General features: G+C 50.2%; 2 protein-coding genes across 2 annotated transcripts in view; one reads left to right on the plus strand and one right to left on the minus strand.

Moving 5' to 3' along the window:
- The window catches only part of LOC308460987 (uncharacterized protein), a 43,737-nt gene that overhangs the window by 19,327 nt on the left and 7,369 nt on the right, over nt 1-17,041 (minus strand). The window lies entirely within an intron of this gene.
- ZMYND15 (zinc finger MYND-type containing 15) lies at nt 1,820-17,014 on the plus strand. Its single transcript, XM_080977536.1, has 13 exons — nt 1,820-2,158; nt 4,500-4,728; nt 5,248-5,403; nt 8,374-8,534; nt 8,669-8,824; nt 9,642-9,728; nt 10,180-10,296; nt 11,302-11,390; nt 12,031-12,132; nt 13,717-13,846; nt 14,045-14,103; nt 15,270-15,430; nt 16,767-17,014. The coding sequence occupies exons 1-13, from the start codon at nt 1,822-1,824 to the stop codon at nt 16,948-16,950; spliced, it is 1,968 nt and encodes a 655-aa protein (XP_080833662.1). The 5' UTR covers nt 1,820-1,821; the 3' UTR covers nt 16,951-17,014.

The following is a 17,041-nucleotide window of genomic DNA, read 5'->3' on the forward strand; positions in this document are numbered from 1 at the left end:
ACGACCCCCTTTGTAGATGAGAGAAGCAGGGGACAGAGAGAGACGGGGGAAACACTTTCATTTCATTTCATTTCATTTATTTAATAATAATAATAATAATAATTTTAAACAGCGCTGAAAATAAACAATATAGAATAAAAATGAAAAGTGAGAACATGGAAAGGAAGGTGTCAGAGCTGCTTCCAGATCCTAGCTCACAGAGGATCACGCTAGCCAGCGATCATTAAATAAAAGTCTTTATTGAGTTACAGTTTCCATTCTCAAGCTGCTGCGTGCAACTCTACGTCTCATGGTTAGATCGGCGAAGCTCCATCTGAGTCTCCGCCCCTTGTACACCAACTTAATATCCTAGCCTTGCTCCACCTTTTCCGCCTGACTGTTCTTCTCTGGGTCCCTCTGCCCCCCGGGGTCTCTTCCTTCCGGGATTCCTCTGACGCTGACCCCCCTGACTCTTCTCCCTCCTTTCGGCGGGCTTTAGGACCTGGCTCCCTTTCCGGGCTGCCTACTGCGCCACCTTCCTGTGCATTTGAACTTGGCACGCGCGCCCAACCTTCCACCTTCCGTCTGACCGTTTCTTCGCTCCCCGATGGAGGTGTGGCCACTCCTGACTCGTGCCCTCCCCCCTGTTGTGAGCTGCCAGCGCTTGATCCCTGGCGCCCTTCCTCTTCCCTGCTCTCTGGCGGTGACGCTGGTCCTGATTTCCAACTGCTCCCCTCTGAGTCCCCTCTGGCTCTATCTTCCTGGGGTGTCCCCCTAGGCTCCCCCCTTGCCCTGGCCACTGGTGCTCCTTTCTGTGAATCTTCTGATTCACTGGAAAGACTCGGAGATCTCGGGTCGTCGTCATCACTCATCTTTTCTTCTGCCTCCTCTCCCTCGCTCTCTGTTTCCTCCCTTGCCCTTGCCTCTGCTCCTGAACCCCTGACAGAAGGTATAATATATCAATACAAGAATTAAGAATTACAATTCCATATAAAGTTATCTAATATATAGATATTATTATAATCCAAATACACACACACAAAACCCCCAGTATATTTTGTATAAATGGGTTCCAAATTTCATTACACTTTTATCTTATTTCGAGTATTCGCAGGCCCAACCTGTCGGATTTTCACCTTTCAAATTCCAAAAAGGAGGGAAGCCTCAAGATATTTTGGTTAGAATACTATAATATAATTTAGTTTTGCTTGGTAAATAAAATGTGTGTAAATTTGTGTAGAAATCATGGGAAATGACTGGCAGATACTTGCAGTTATATATGGTACTATGTATTCATATTAATATATTATACATATCTTATATGACCTGTCAATTTCAAATTAATTTTCTTCGGTTTTCTGAGAGTAGTTTATTTGCTTCTTTATCAAACCTAGCAAGCTAAATGTTGTCCAGTCACAAAAATAGTAGATTTAAATTCCTTACACCCAAAACTGTTTTTAAGGCCCCTCACTGAAGAAAAGTGCAAAAATTAAGTTTCACCCCCTAAAATGACACACCCTGCAGGAATTAACCTCTCCTTAGAAATCTCCAAGGAATCATAGTATTGAGAGTTGGAAGGGGCTCATGGGTCATCTAGTCCAACCCCCAACCATCCAGGAATTGCCTGTTTCATAGAAACTTAGAACTGTCGATTTGGGTGGGACTCCAAAAGGCCATCCATTCCAACCCGCTGCAAGGCAGGTAGATGCATGGGAGTTTGTCAGGGGTTGAGGGAGACACACTCTGCACATGCTCAGAGGCTCCCTCGGTGTCCTGGGGGGGCTTTGGGGGTTTTCCCTGCATGGCTGATGGAGGCCTGGCCCCCCTGCTCTCCTCACAGGCATGGAGTTTGTCACTGGCTACCGGGCCGAGATCCTGGACTTTGCGGAGCTGCTCTTCAGCTGGTACCGGCGCTTCCTGTTGGACTCGGCCTGCCGGCGAGGCAGCGAGCGCCGCAAGCGCCAGGAGGGCTCCATCCGGCGACTGCCCCCGGATCCGGCCCTCTGGGTGCTGCACGCCTTGCCCAACCGGGCGCTGGCCTTCACCGTGGCCGACCCGGGGCAGCAGGTGGGCGGCCGTTTCTACAGCGAGGAGGCGCTGGCCCTGGGGGACCTGGAGCGCTTCATCACCTTCGTGGGCGCCGGCGAGGAGGATGACGAGGAGGCCACACCTGAGACAGGTGAGGGGCGCCGGAGGTTGCAGGGCTTGGGGCAGGTAGCCACAGCATCCTCGAAGGACTCTGCTCTGTGTGGGATGTGATACCTAAGTAGCAGTCAATACAACATTCCTTGTTTTCCTAGAGTGGACATGCAAGGGGATGTTTGGTCCAGCCAGTCAAAAACTTCCTGTTTCCTCCTCGCTGGGCTATCCTTCCTTTGCATGTGACTAGAGGTGGGCGTGACCTTACCTGTCCAGGTAACACAAAAGGACAGGGCATGCAGCGCTCTCTCTCTCTTCGACTTCCTCCATCGTTGGAGCAGCTTTTAGCTAACGGAGGTTTCGAATCCTTCCTGTCATTTTGTCCAATTCTGCATAGTCCATTAATTTCGCCTGCCATTCTTCCTTCATCGGAATTTCTTCTTGTTTCCATTTCTGGGCCAACAATACTCTTGTCGCTGTTGGTGCATATAAGAGCAGCTTGACATCTTGTCTATTAATGTCTTGGCCTATAATACCAAGTAAAAATGCTTCTGGTTTTTTAAAGAATGTATATTTCAACATCTTTTTCATCTCATTATATATCATTTCCCAGAAGTTCTTAACTTTCTTACATTCCTACCACATGTGATAAAATGTTCCTTCTTTTTCTTTACATTTCCAACATTTATTATTTGTCTTATACATTTTAGCTACAGATAGGTAGCCGTGTTGGTCTGCCATAGTCAAAACAAAAAAATTCCTTCCAGTAGCACCTTAAAGACCAACTAAGTTAGTTCTTGGTATGAGCTTTCGTGTGCAAGCACACTTCTTCAGATACACTGAAACAGAAGTTGCCAGACCCTTCTATATAGTGAGAAGGTGGGGAGGGGTATTACTCAGAAGGGTGGTGGGAATGGGTGATTGGCAGATAGCTGAGGTGAGCCTGTTGACGACTCTTAACGACTGCAATAGGTCTTACAGGAAAAAGCAAGGGGTGAGAAGGTGAGAAATGGCTTTGTCATGTATAATGAGATAAGAATCCAATGTCTTTGTTCAGGCCAGGTCTCTCCATGGTTTTAAGTTTGGTAATGAGTTGTAATTCAGCAGCTTCTCTTTCCAGTCTATTTCTGAAATTCCTTTGTAGTAAAACAGCTACTTTGAGATCTTGTATAGAATGTCCTGGGAGATTGAAGTGTTCTCCTACTGGTTTCTCTGTCTTGTGATTCTTGATGTCAGATTTGTGTCCGTTTATTCTTTGGCGTAAGGTTTGGCCTGTTTGTCCAATATAGAGAGCTGAAGGACACTGTTGGCATTTGATGGCATACACAATGTTAGACGATGAGCAATTAAACAGTCCCGAGATGGTATGTGTGATGTTGTTGGGGCCAGTAATAGTTGGTCTTTAAGGTGCTACTGGAAGGAATTTTTTTGTTTTGACATTTTAGCTAATTTCACTGGTGTAATATATCAATTTATACATCATTTTCATAATATTCTCTTTCAAAGCATTACAAGCTGTAAATTTTATTCTTTCATTCCACAACCTTTCCCATACCAGGAACATACAATTCAATACCGAATTGTGTGATAATGAGAGGCTTAAACAAGCCTGCAAGCAGCTCTCTGTTGTGCTCTGTAAAGGGGAATTCACTCTGCTAAGGAAAGGGACTTGCTAGCACAAGTTAGGAAGGATATTAACAAACAAGATATCCTCTCCTGCCACCCGCAACATTCCCACACTTGCCTCCGCAGAGGGAGGGGGAATCAGAGCTTCTGAATGCCCGTTGCCGGAAGCCACACGAGGGGGGAGCTGCTCTCGTGGGTGGATCCTGCTTGCCTGTTTCCTACAGGCAACGGGGAGAACAGGATGTTGGACCAGGTGGGCCACTGGCCTGATCCAGGGCTCTTCTCACATTTCCATGGAGCCTCCAGGCCCAGGAACAGTCTATCCCGAACCCTCGGTCCTTAGGGGCATTTGGCTACTGGGAGGACAGGAGGTTGGACTCTGCGGGTTGTTGGCTGGATCCAGCCAATGGCTCTCCTCACACGGAGGTCCAGCTCCAAGGGCCTTCTGGCAATACCCTCCCTGCAAGAAGTGAGGTTGCAAAGAACCAGGCAGAGGGCCTTCTCAGTGGTGGTGCCCACCCTGTGGAACACCCTCTCAGCAGATGTCAAGGAAATAAACAACTATCTGACTTTTAGAAGACATCTGAAGGTAGCCCTGTTTGGGGAAGTTTTTTTAAAAAATGTTTGGTGTTTTATTCTTTTTTTAAATATTCTGTTGGGAGCAGCCCAGAGTGGCTGGGGAACCTCAGCCACATGGGTGGGGTATAAATTATAATGATTCTTATAATGATTATAATCCTTTCGTTCTCCTGCAGGCCAGCCGCTCTGGCGCGTGGACCACCTCCTGCTGGTGACGGACGAGCACGGCAGCATCTTGGGCTTTGACTTCCAGCTGGGGGGGTCCTGTGCAGGGGCCACTGGGGCCGAGCAGCCCCTGGAGCCGCGCGCCGTCGCCCTCCTGTGCCACAGCATGATCTGCCCTCTGGGCGCAGGGGAGCCACGCAGGCCCAAGCTGCTCACCGTGGGAGACGCGGCCTTGCACAAGTGAGAGGCTGCGCCACTTGGTTGCAGCGCATGACGCAGCTTCCGAGGGGCTCCTCCTTTGGTGGCAGGGCGGGGGGGGGGGGCACAAAGAGAAGAATAAGCACATTTTAAAAGAGGTTGTGCAATACATTTGCCCCCACCCTTTTTAAAAGAAGCAGCAAGAGAGGAGCTGACAACAGAGACCCCATGTTCAGGGGCAGGGTACCTCCAAGGCCCAAATAGCCTGCAAACATGGGGCTACCTGCGCTTCGCCCTGCCTTGGAACTTCCTTGAGGCACCTGGGCCAGCTAGAGTTAGCCAGATCCACCCCGGAGAGGGAAGGGGGTGACCCATAGCTGGGGAAGGGCAGCCAGTTCTGCTGCTGTTGCCCACAGGTCCTCCTGCCCCCAGGCTTCCAATGGGGGCATCTGGGAGAAGAGGTGCTCTTGTGGAACCTCCAGGCCCTGGTTCCCATGGGGCATTTGGCCACTGGGCGCTGGTCCCCCTTGGGCCTGATCCAGCCGGTGTCCTCCTGTCTAGGTCCCTGGAGCCGCTGCTCTCGAGGCTGGGGGTGAAGATGAGCAAGGGCCCGATGCGCGGCTGGGGCCCCAAGCCGGCCTTCACGTTCCCCACCACCCGTGTGCGGGCCTGCCACGTCTGCAAGAGGTACAGCTTCGAGGGACAAGTCACGGCGTGGTGAGCAGCACCCCAGAGAAGGTTCCCTCCCCACCCCCGCTTTCCACCCAGGCACGCCCGTCGGCACACACCAAAGACGCTTGTACAAAACCCCAACTCTTGCTCTGCCACACCTTTGCAAAGCAGTGGGAGCCCAGCGGGTGCGTTGCAGAAGTTGGTACCGGGTTGCCCTTTGCTGGAATTCCAGCATGGCCGGGGTGTGGGATGTGAAACACAAGAGCAGTCAAGTACAACATTCCTAGAGTGAACATGTTTACACATGGGGAGGAGTGTTTGTCCAGCCAGCAGGTAAACTTCCTGTTTCCTTCTGGGCTGGGACAGATTTCCTCTGCATGTGACTAGAGGTGGGTGTGGCCTCACCTGTGCAGGTAACGACAAAAACAGAGGGCAGGGCAGCCATCTCTCTCTCTTTGACTACATGCATTGAAGAAGCTTAGCCAAAGATGCCCTCTTGGCTTCCAAGAGAGGACAAAGGGACTGTCTTCTTATGAGATAGTTTCCAGGTGTGTGTTACTTTTCTAAGCTAAGTCTGCCTCCTGGGATCCGATTGTGAACAGAATGGTGTGTGAGTAAACCTTTTTATACTTTTATAGAAGACTGTGTCATGTCTTATCTTTTATGAGGGAATAAGGGGAAAATACCAGAGCAGTTATTATATATATATATATTTTAAATGATATTTATTGGAAAAAATTTTTTTAAAAAAATTACACACACACACACAAAAACAAGACAGAAAAAGAAAAAGAAAAGATAAAACCATCATTCTCAAATTCTCCACTTTCAATACCTTCTTTCTTTGACCTCCTCCTCCTCCCTTTTCTTGTATCCTGATTAATAATAATCACAGCAAATCCTTTCCATAATTCATAGTATTCTGTCATTACATTACCTTAATCTATTTTCATCTTAGCTTATAGAAAACCTTAAAGTTTAAAACTTAAATCTTATTTTTACCAACTTCTCCTAGCCATAACATTCTTACCAAATTCTTTAGACATTTTTACAAGAGCCAAGTAATTTCATTTCAACATTTTTCTAGCATTCATCAATTTTATAGAACAATCCTAATGGTAGGGAAAAAAAGAAATGAACAATCCAATCTTCATCCAGCGTCCCTTCCTCCTGGTCCCGGGTTTTGTCAGTCCTTTTTATCTTGTTAATCTAACACATTAACCTGGTAATCTTATATCCGAAGCCCTCAAGTCTCTTCCATGTCCCTTCCGCAGCTCTTCTTCATATTTTCCTTTCATTCGTGGGAACTCCAGCTTGATAGTGTTTTTGACCCTTTTCAACAAATCAGCCCCTTTTCCATAGTCCAGACTAGACTCCATGTGGTATTTAAAAATATGTTTCAGATTCCCTCCAAAATTGAGAGCCCCGACAGCTCCAAACATCTGACGGCCCATTGCCAGACTCGAAAAGTCCAAATCTCCCTGTATAGGAGGGTCTGTCCAACCCCCCATTTCCAAACCAAACTTTATCTTTCCAAGTCTGGTTTTTTCCAAGTTCATTTGTCAAATCCAAAAATTTATGTTCCTGCTGGGCCGCAGCTCCCTCCGTCTCTGGCGCCCAAGATTCAGCAACATCCTCTTCTCTCAGCTGTTCTGTCCTGGCACACTCCTGTTTTAGCTCCTGGGTGGGCTCCATATAATTTCCCGCTACCTGTTCAAAGGTTCTAGCCGCATTAGTCATCAAATCCGTCTTCTGGCTTAACTGATCCAATAGGGCATTTATTTTGCAGAGAGCACCCAACAGTGCTTCTGAAGACATTGTCCTGCAAGGTCACAAATCCTTTCCCACGGTTGTAATCTGTGGCAGCTGCAAGCTCCCAGGAATTAGTTACAATTTCACAGTCCCCCTCTAGGGGGAAATCTTCTGATTGCTCTTTCTTTTAAAAACAATAGCAACAAAGTTTCTTTTTTAAGGTATTTTGTCCATATTTGTTCATTTTAAAGTGCGAAAGGAAACAATGGAATCACTATGTTTCTCTTCTTTTAACTATCTGTCAAAAACATTTGTTTGTGGTCAATGAGCTTCAAACGTCAATTCTGACACCCCGCTCCAGGATCAGGGCGGTGGAAAATTACTTTGCTTTAAACTCACTTCTGCAGGTTTAAACAGCCCAAAAAAGATCCCCATTCTTCTCCTGCTGTCGAAGGGGGGTTCAGCGATTTTAAATGATGAAAACCAATCTTTTGAAAGTGATTTTTAAAGCTCTAGTTTATGTTGTCTTTGCTTTATTCTGGCTACAAGGAAACGGAAGGCTGACTTCCTGTTTAGACCTTACCGTTTCAGTACCAAATTAAAGTAAATTTTTAAGTCCAAATTCCTTTCTATTTCGCCAGTTCTTATTTAAAGTCCAAATGTTCAATGTTCCAGTACTCACGGGTGGTTATTTTAGATGCCAAATTGTCCCAGGAAAAAGGCAGCGCTCTCCGGCAATGGCTATGCGGCTTCGCTCCGCAGAAAAAGCAATTGACTCACAGCACTGCGCCACTTCCCCCTCTTCGCTTCGGAGCCCGTTAGTGGGTTCCTTTGCGGGTTGGGGGCGCGCTAAGGGTGCCCGCCGAGTCCCACGGTCACAGGCTTCATCCGCCTGTGATTTCCAGAAGGGTCCCCGCTTCGCCGCAGCGGAAAAGACCCGTTTCATGTGGAGCTGGTCCCTCCAGTTCAGAGGGAGTCCGCCATTGCCGATGGCGCCACCCCGGAAGTCCAGAGCAGTTATTACAGAGGCTTTAGCGAGCCTGAGCAAATGCATCCGCCGTGAGTTTAAAAAGGGGAATGTTACTCTGCTAAATTGTGGAACTTGTTAACACAAGTTGGAAAGGCTATAATCAGACAATATATCCTCTCCTGCATCCCCCCCACGGGGGTTGGTCTGCATGACCCTCGGGCGTCCCTTCCGACTCTCTCTCTCTGCTCCCCCAGCCCCTTCCCGGCCTGAGCAGCCCCTCTCTGTCCCCACAGCCAGCACTGCAGGGCCGTCCTGTACTGCTCTGAGCGCTGCCGCAAGCTGGACTGGAACCGCAGCCCTGAGGACATCGGGCACCAGTTCTGGTGCCAGCGCATGGCTGGGTACATGAGTCGCACCCGGGAGCTGGCCAACCTTCCTTTCACCTTCGCAGCAGGTGGGCAGCTGGGGCGAGGGGCTCCTCATGGCACAGCCTGGGGTCGGGGGGTCAGGCGCTGGGGGGGAGGCAGAGTCTGGGGTCCTGAGAGGCTGAGCCCCCCACCTCATCTTCCCCGCTTGTTTCCCTTGCAGAGGTGACCAGCGAGAACTTCAACAAAGAGGGCTTCCTCTCTGCCAGGGGTCTGACCCGCGGCTACTGGGCCGGAGAGAGCATGCTGGTCAGGGCGCCCGACTACGGCGTGGGGCTCCAGGGGGGTCCCGAGAAGCCTGTGCCCTTCCTGCAAAGCGGTGAGGGGGCAGTGGGCCTGTTGGGCAGGCGTGTGTGTGTGTGTGGTGCAGACCCACGGAGTCCAGGTGGGGTGGACAGAAGGGGGGCCAGGAGTCTCTACCCCACCTCCTTCACAGCAGGACTGGGGGGCATCGAAGCAGCTGGGTGAAATCCTTGCGAGTGAAACTGTGGGACTCCCTCCCACCGGAGGCAGTCTTGCTTCCAGATGCCTGCTGCTGGAAACCGCAGGAAGGGAGAGCGGCTCTTGTGCTTGGATCCTGCTTGTGGTTTCCCCATTGCACTAGGTGGGCCATTGGCCTGATCCAGCAGGGTGCTTCTTTTGGCCCTGTGGAGCTTCCATGCCCAGAAGCAGTCTATCTGTGTTCCTAGATTCATAGGGGGTATTTATCCACTGCAAGAACTGGAGGCTGAACTAGATGGGCCAATGGCTCTTCAGGATCAGTCCAAGATGTCTGGGCCGTCTGGGGCAGAGGAGAAGATGGCACCTCTCCTTGTCCTCCTCCCCCCCCCAATTCCTTGCACAGAAGCTGCCTGGACTGGCAGTCGAAACTCACTTCTGCGGGGCAATGGGGCAGCAGCTCCTGTCCCCCTGGAGTGGGGCTGAGGGGATTCCACATGCTTGTGGGGTGCACAACCAGCTGTATGGCACCCACAGTTCTCTCGAACAGAGGCAAATGATTGGGGGGGGGGGTGCCACTACTGCCCCCACCTCTTCTCTGCCATCTCCCGGCTCCCTCTGCCTAAGGCTGGGGCAGCTCCATTGCCCTACAACCTTGACATTCCCCTCCCTGACCAGCCTTTTTCTCACCCCCCTAGGGAACCCCTTTGAGGCGCTACGGCCGGAAGGAGGGACGGCTCTTCCGCCAGCCCCCCCAGAGCCTCCCATGCCCCGGACATTCTTTGGTGAGACAGGAGGTCGGGAGGGGGGGGAGTCAGAGCTTGCATCTTGCAACTGATGTACACAAGGCCTTTTCAATGGTGGCTCCCCACTTGCAGCAAGCTTTCTCCAGGGAGGCTTGCCAGGTGCCGTAATTACACATCTATAGGCACTGGGGTGTGTGTTTGTGGGGGGGGAATCCTTTCAGATTGGGCCTTCAGCTTTTAATCGTCAATGGCCTTTTTGCCTGGGTGAAATGATTGAATCTAGGTTTTCTAAAAGAAGAAGATTGTCTTTTAGATTTATATGCCTGTCTTAACATCCATATGTGCCTGTTTTTTGCTTAAAATAATGCAAGTTGCTTTGAATCGCCCTGACAAAAAAGCGATGGCTAAATCTGATTAATAGCCATCCTACTATCTGGGGAAAGGGGACGGGCCCACTTCTCTGACTCGCTACTGCCCCCCCTTCCCACAGGGTCCTGGAAGGAGTATTACCAGTGGCGGGGGCTGCCCCTCGGAGCCCCTCTGGCCGTCCTCCTCAGCTACCCCCTCACTGCCTACTACATCATCACCCAGCTGGCCCCTCAGCACTGTGAGTATCGGGGGGGGGGTAGGCCCCCAGCCTCCCTGCAGGGTTTGTAACATACATGAAACAGAGAGAGAACGGGTGTAAGAAGAGGCGGGAATTAAAAGACGAAAAGTAAAGCTGTAAAATGGGTGCATGGAATAAGTGCAGCCGCACAGGAGTCAAAGGAACAAGTAAAGAGAATTATCGGCATTATCAGGTCTGGTTCCAGGTCTTCCAGGCTTGCCTTGAAAAGGGCGGTTCTGTTATATATGCTGTAAAGGGAATTCCAGGTCATACAAAAGGTGTCTGCCAGTTCTAGTCCTCATCGATATACCAAATTATGTGTGATTCTCTCCATAGTACCTCTGTTCCGGCGACTAAGCTGTAAGATTCGGACACTGTTCCCCATTGACTTGCAATTGCTATTTGTTCTGCCAAGATCGTAGATAAGGCCAACTCTTTTGACTTTATACCAACATCGACATCATCGAAAATATTCAGTAGCATTAATTTTGGGCAGTAAACCATAGTTTCTTTCGGAATACTTATCCTCCCCTCCAAAACCCCCACCTGGCCATGAAGCTCACTGGGTGGCCTTGGGGGCCAGCCACTGCCTCTCTTAGCCTAACCTTCTTTGTGCAGCTCAGAGTTAACCTGTGGAACTCCCTCCCACAGGGATGGGAGGCAGGGATGGCTGTAAAAGAGGACGGGACAAATTCATGAAGGAAGAGAGGGTTGTTGGTGGCTCCTAGCCAGGATGGCTCTGCCCTGCCTACAAGGTCAGAGGCAGCGATGCTTCTGAATCCCAGTTGCTAGAAACCTCAGGAAGCGGGAGCTGCTCTTGAGTTCAGATCCTGCTTGTGGTCTTCCCATAATGGGCCCTATTGAGTCCCTGTGAGAGGAGGGTAATGGGCCAGATGGGCCACAGGCCTTATGAAGCAGGTTCTCCTGATGTTCTTCAAGTCAACAAAGCTTTCCAAAGGTCCTTTGTGACTCCTGGTCTCCCCCCTCCTTTTCTTCTCCCTCCAGTTCCCGAGCTGAACATCCTGAACAAGCAGTCTCTCAAGATCCACGTGGTAGAGGCAGGCAAAGAATTTGGGGTTCTGATGGTCTTCTGGGTACGTGACGGGTCTCCCCAGCGGGGCAGAGGCGCAATTGGGTGTGAGGGAGGGGAGGGTTGAGGGAGAGCTGGGCAAACTGGTACCACTGGTTCTGTAGCCCAAGGGTTCTCTGGGCAGGAATTCCTTTCTATCTATTTCTTATTGAAACTTACGGATACACAATTGGAAAAAAGATCATGCATCTTTGTTCTAATATATGATTACAGCATCAAGACTTTTAATATGCACAAAGGTGGAAAGACTCGCCGTTGCCAACACTGGAGGAACGGTTATTAAAATAATTGGACTTAGCCGAGAGGGCAAAATTGACATGTTTAATTTGAGAAAAATCATTGCCAACATTTACTAAATATTGGAAACCTCTCATAGACTTTCTGCAAGTTTGGCCATCACTGGTTTAGAGTAAAGAACAATCAGCCAGCAAAAAGCTCAGAGAGCTCTTCCTGCTTTTCTAAAGCTTCATGGAAAATCCAGAGACATTCCCATTCTGCATGGGACAATGACAATAAAGATATCGTATATCATATATCGTATCGTATTTCAGTGTGAATTAAACCAATTATATGTAACAGGAAGTACAGGAAGTTTGCTAACATTCATCCATTTTCTCATTTCTGACCCCCCTTCCCCCCTGCAGGAGTTGTCGGTGCTGCTGCCCCATGTCTCTCTGGAGCTTCTGTTTGTGGGGGACGCCCTGCCCCCCCAATTGGACGGCCAGCAGTTTCTCCTTCAGAGGGATGTGAGTCTGCCTCTGCGGAGGGGGGGGGAGGGCCACCAGGGGCAGATCTACTAAGCAACCAATGAGGCTTCAGCTTCAGGGACCCTGATCCCCTCCCAAAGTAACTTTAGACCACATTGCGTAAATTTTTTAGGTCTGGTAGTCCATATTTGAGTCACACAAATCAAAAACGGTAAGGCAGATAAATTTTTTATTCACACCAGGGACTTTGGACACGTGAGATAATCCATTACAGCAATTTTAATCCAAATCTTAGGTGTAGTAGTTTATTTTATGTGATGATCTGTCATGAAACAACCCCACAGTATTCCCCTGATCAACCAGGCTTGTAACTCCATTAAAAATAAATAAATAAATAAATAAATACAATAATAACAATGATAACAACAACAACAACAACAACAACAACAACAACAACAATAATTTTATTTATTTATACCCTGCCCACTCTGGGCGGCTTCCAACAAAATATTAAAATACAATAACCTATTCCAACATTAAAAGCTTCCCTAAACAGGGCTGCCTTCAGACATCTTCTAAAAGTCTGGTAGTTGTTTTTTCCTTTGACATCTGGTGGGCAGGTGCCACTACCGAGAAGGCCCTCTGCCTGGTTCCCTGTAACTTCACTTCTCACAATGAGGCCTGACTTGTTTTTGAGAAATCCATGCTGGGTCTCAGTAATCACAGCATTGTTTTCTAAGTGTTCACAGACTGTTGAATTATCTGTTCTATGTCAAGTTCACCGGTTGGTAGTTACCTGGGACTTATCCCCCCCCCCCTTTTGAAGATGGGGACAACATTTGCCCTCCTCCAGTCTGTAGGAACCTCACCTGTTCTCCAAGAACATAGACAAAGGCTCTGAAATTACACCCTCAAACTCCTTTATTACCCTTAAATGCAACTCATCAGGCCCTGGAGATTTGAATTCATTTAAAGTAGCTACTGTAGGCGTCATATTTGCCATCCTGTATTAAAAGCTCCATTAAATAAGGTCCTTCTTTAATGTTACCTAAATCTTCCAACATTCAGCTTCATTGGGTGTCCACGGATTCTCGTGGCACCGGAGAGGGCAGGAAACTTCTCTCTATTCACTTCCTCCTGGTTGTTCTTAGCATCCATCTGTTGCCTCTGCTGGGTTTTCTTTCCCACTTTTTATGGGAAGCAGAGCTGGGGTTCACTTAAGAAGCTCAGAAAAACCTGGCCACTGGATCAAGCCAAAGGGGCCCCAGCTAGTCCAACATCCTGCTCTCATAGCGGGTGACCAATTGCCACCTGTAACAGCAACAATAACGGCTGGGTTGCCCATGGCAAACCCACAACCAGGATTTTCCCTTCCTGTGGTTTCCAGCATGTGGCATTCAGAAGCACTGCTATCTCTGACCGTGGAGGCAGAGCAGAGCCCATTGATAGCCCTCTTCTCCTTCATGGATTTGCCTCATCCTCATGGAAAACCACCCCAGTTGGGGGCCAACGCTGCCTCCTGTGGGAGGGAGTTCCAGAGGTTAACTCTGCACTGAATTAGGGGCTCCCTCGATCTGACAGAAGCACTTTGTGAATCCCCTCCTTCTCTCCCCCCCCTTCCAGGAGGAGCAAGGTGTCTCTGTCTGGCCTGGCCTGGCCCCCCGATGCAAAGGGGGGCGGCGTGAACTGCAGTTTGGGTTCAGTGCCCGCCCCTACCACCTCCTGCAGGCGCCCAAACCGGACCTGGTCATTGGTGAGAATAAAGGGGGAAGGGGCCAGGAGAGGACGGGAAAGTGGGGAGGGGGTGCAGGGATGGGTTGGGCTGCTTGGCCAGAGAATGAGGCAATGGCGGGGGTGGGGGTAAGAAAGAATCCAGCTGAAGAATGGGGAGAGGAGGCTGTCTCTATCTGATGCAGAGAGTTCCCCATGTTAACACACCCCTTTTGTCCAGGGTTCAACTCTGGATTTGCCCTCAAGGAGACTTGGCGGAGTTCTCTGCCACGACTTCAGGTAAGCCGAGCCCACTCATCACGCAGTACTTAGAAAAGGAGTCACCCCCTCAATACTCCTCCCTCCATCCTGTGGAATGACATCACTGTGACATCATCTCTTGACATCACGGCCATTGGATACAGTACTTTGGCCCAGCGTACAGCGTTGTGACGTCAGACATGCCTTTGCTCTGCTTCTGAAGTGATGGCGTCTCCCGTGCCCAATTCTCCAGTTGTGATCAGGCCTTTGCTATGATGCTGTGACCAACTGACACCACGTAACTGCCTCAGAGCTGGTGAAATAACTGCCCCGGGGTTGGCGGCAATTCACAGGCATTTGTCTTCCAGGCTGAATTTTGATTCTAGAAATGTAGGCATTGAAAATCTTGCAGAACTCCAAATTAGGAATGCAGCTGAATTTAGAGGATTCAGAGAAAAGAGTAGTAAATGGTCAGCTCTGGCTGTTTATCAGCAGAACTGCAGAGTTTTTTGGGAAACGGAAGGCACACGTACAAAAACAACCTATTCCTTTTCAAAACTGAAGTTTGACAGTTCCTGGTCTCAGCATGGAACCTTCATGGTTTCTGGGACATAACAGCTCTGCACAAAATAGCTCCTGGGGCAGCAGAAGCCATGGCAGAGGCAGTAGGGTGTACTGGTTAGACTGCTGGCAGAAACCAGTGTTCAAATCCCCCCATGAAGCTCCCTGCGTGTGACCTTGAGGCGCCACCTGTTAGCCTAGCCGACCTCACAGGGCAGGAGAACCATGCCACCCTCAGCCCCTTGGAGGGAGAGCCAGGCTGTAAATGCAGCAAGTACATAAATGCATGAAGTACAGGCCATTATACAGGCAAGGGAGACACCCCTCTTGAGTGATGGAGCTGCCAGGTCCTTGTCCCCTCACTTCTCTCTTCCTCCCTCTCTCCAGTGGTTGTGTAGTGGTGAAGAGGGGTGGACTCGTAATCTGGTGAGACGGGTTTGCTTCTCCGCTCCTCCACATGCAGCTGCTGGGTGACCTTGGTCTAGTCACACTTCTCTGAAGTCTCTCAGCCCCACTCACCTCACAGAGTGTTTGTTGTGGGGGAGGAAGGGAAAGGAGAATGCTAGCCGCTTTGAGACTCCTTCGGGTAGTGATAAAGCGGGATATCAAATCCAAACTCTTCTTCTTCTTCTTCCACCTTGCAGTCCCTTCGGGTGCCGGCCTACTTCACCGAATGCAGCGAGTACAGCTGTGCCGTGGATGAGGCCGCCGTCTCCATGGCGACGGGGGGCAGCGCCAGCCCTGCCCAGATCAACCCTTTCCGGTCGCCTTTCCGCCAGGCCGGAATCGACAACGCCATGCCCTGGTGGGTACCCCAGCTGTGGTTCTGGCAAAGCCGCTCACTTCTGACCTCCCCCCCGCCCCAGAAGGTAATTTTGGATGTCCCTGACCCCAGTCCATAAAGCGATTGAAAGGGGCGACCTCTTGACCTCTGACCAATGTCCTGCTGACTCCTGGCCTGGTCAGTTTTTGTCCACCATGGGGAAAGCTTCCCAACCACCTTTGTCTTTCTGCCTCCATCTTTATGGCACTCCCCCCACCTCCAGCAATGCTGGGGTTGGGCTAGATGACCCTTGGGGGACCCTTCCAACTATGGTTCTTTCTCCTCCTTTCCAGGAACTGCACCCTCTGGTTCTGCAACTCCCCTAAATTTGCACCCTTTGCCGACATCCATCCATTCATTGAAAGTTCCCCGGACCTCTAGGGTAGCAGACTAGAAATCCCCCATCCAACAGTACCTTTTAACATGAACAGCACGGATTCCTAGACTCACAGAATCCTGGAACCGTAGAGTTGGAAGGGGCCGTGAGGATCATCTAGTCCAACCCCTGCAATGTAGGAATCTTTTCCCAACGTGGGACTCAAACCCCTGACCCTGAGATTGAGAGTTGCCTGGTTTCTGACTGAGCTGTAACCCAAGAAAGACACGCAGTTCCGGATAAGGAGGCCTTTGAAGCTTTTTTATGCTTAGTGCTAATTTATATTAGTATTAACAAGTCATCATGCTGGCTCAAGCCACACAGATTTCAAGGGGGAGGAAGAACGTCAGGATCAGGCCCAAGGGGCCCCACCTGGGCCAGCCCAGCCTGTCCTCGCAGTGGCCAACTACCCTCAGGAACCGAGGAAGCCAGATAGACTGCCTCTGTGCCTGGGAGGTCCCATGAGGACGGTTGCCTCAGGCCCCAGGGGACCCGCCCTGCCCAGCATTTTGCCCCATAGCGGCCAAGAAGGCGCCCCAAAGGGAAGAAGCCCACAAGCGGAATCCGAGCACAACAGCTCTCTGCTTTCCTACAGTTCCCAACAAAACTGGATAGCTCATTCTTTAAGAGCGTAGGGCTGATAACGCCAAGGGTTGCCGGTTCAATTTCCGCAAGGGGCAGCTGCGTATTCCTGCATTGCAGGGGGTTGGACTGGGTGATCTTCAGAGTCCCCTCCAACTCAGTGATAAATTCTATGATAACCTCTGGCAGAGGAGACCAGTGTGGCTCATAATGGTTGATAGCCTCTTCCTCCAGTCCATGAAATTGCCTAATCCTCTCCCAAAGCAGTGCAAGTCCTACCCCAAGATTCCAGAAATGTGTGGCCGCCACCGAGAGGGCCCTGCTCTCCCATTCACCCCCTCTGCCGCCTCTCGCTGCCAGGTACTCCAACGCCTTCATCTTCCACCTGATCTACAAGGCATCCTCAGCCAGCAACCACCGGCAGACCCCCGCCCCTCTGCCCCAGGCCCTGCCACCCAGCGGGAACGCTGACCCCCCCGAGGCAGCCCGGAGCAGGCGCAAAGAGAAGAGGCAGATCCGGGCGGCAGGGCGGCGGCGCAAGTGATAGGGGTGTGGAGCATAGAAGGGACAGGGCAAGGCAGGCAAAATAATAAACAGGAATGGGCCAACGGCGCTTCCGTTTCCTCTCTGGCACA

The sequence above is a fragment of the Podarcis pityusensis genome, assembly GCF_964106645.2.
Source record: "Podarcis pityusensis genome assembly, chromosome: 13".
NCBI lineage: Eukaryota > Metazoa > Chordata > Lepidosauria > Squamata > Lacertidae > Podarcis > Podarcis pityusensis.

Bases quoted from the DNA above. Each gene is read 5' to 3' on its own strand.
- ZMYND15 (XM_080977536.1), top strand. From the start codon at position 1,822: ATGGAGTTTGTCACTGGCTACCGGGCCGAGATCCTGGACTTTGCGGAG. The intron at 2,159-4,499 runs GTGAGGGGCGCC...GTTCTCCTGCAG, and splicing joins GGAGGCCACACCTGAGACAG to GCCAGCCGCTCTGGCGCGTG. The intron at 13,847-14,044 runs GTGAGAATAAAG...CCTTTTGTCCAG, and splicing joins CAAACCGGACCTGGTCATTG to GGTTCAACTCTGGATTTGCC.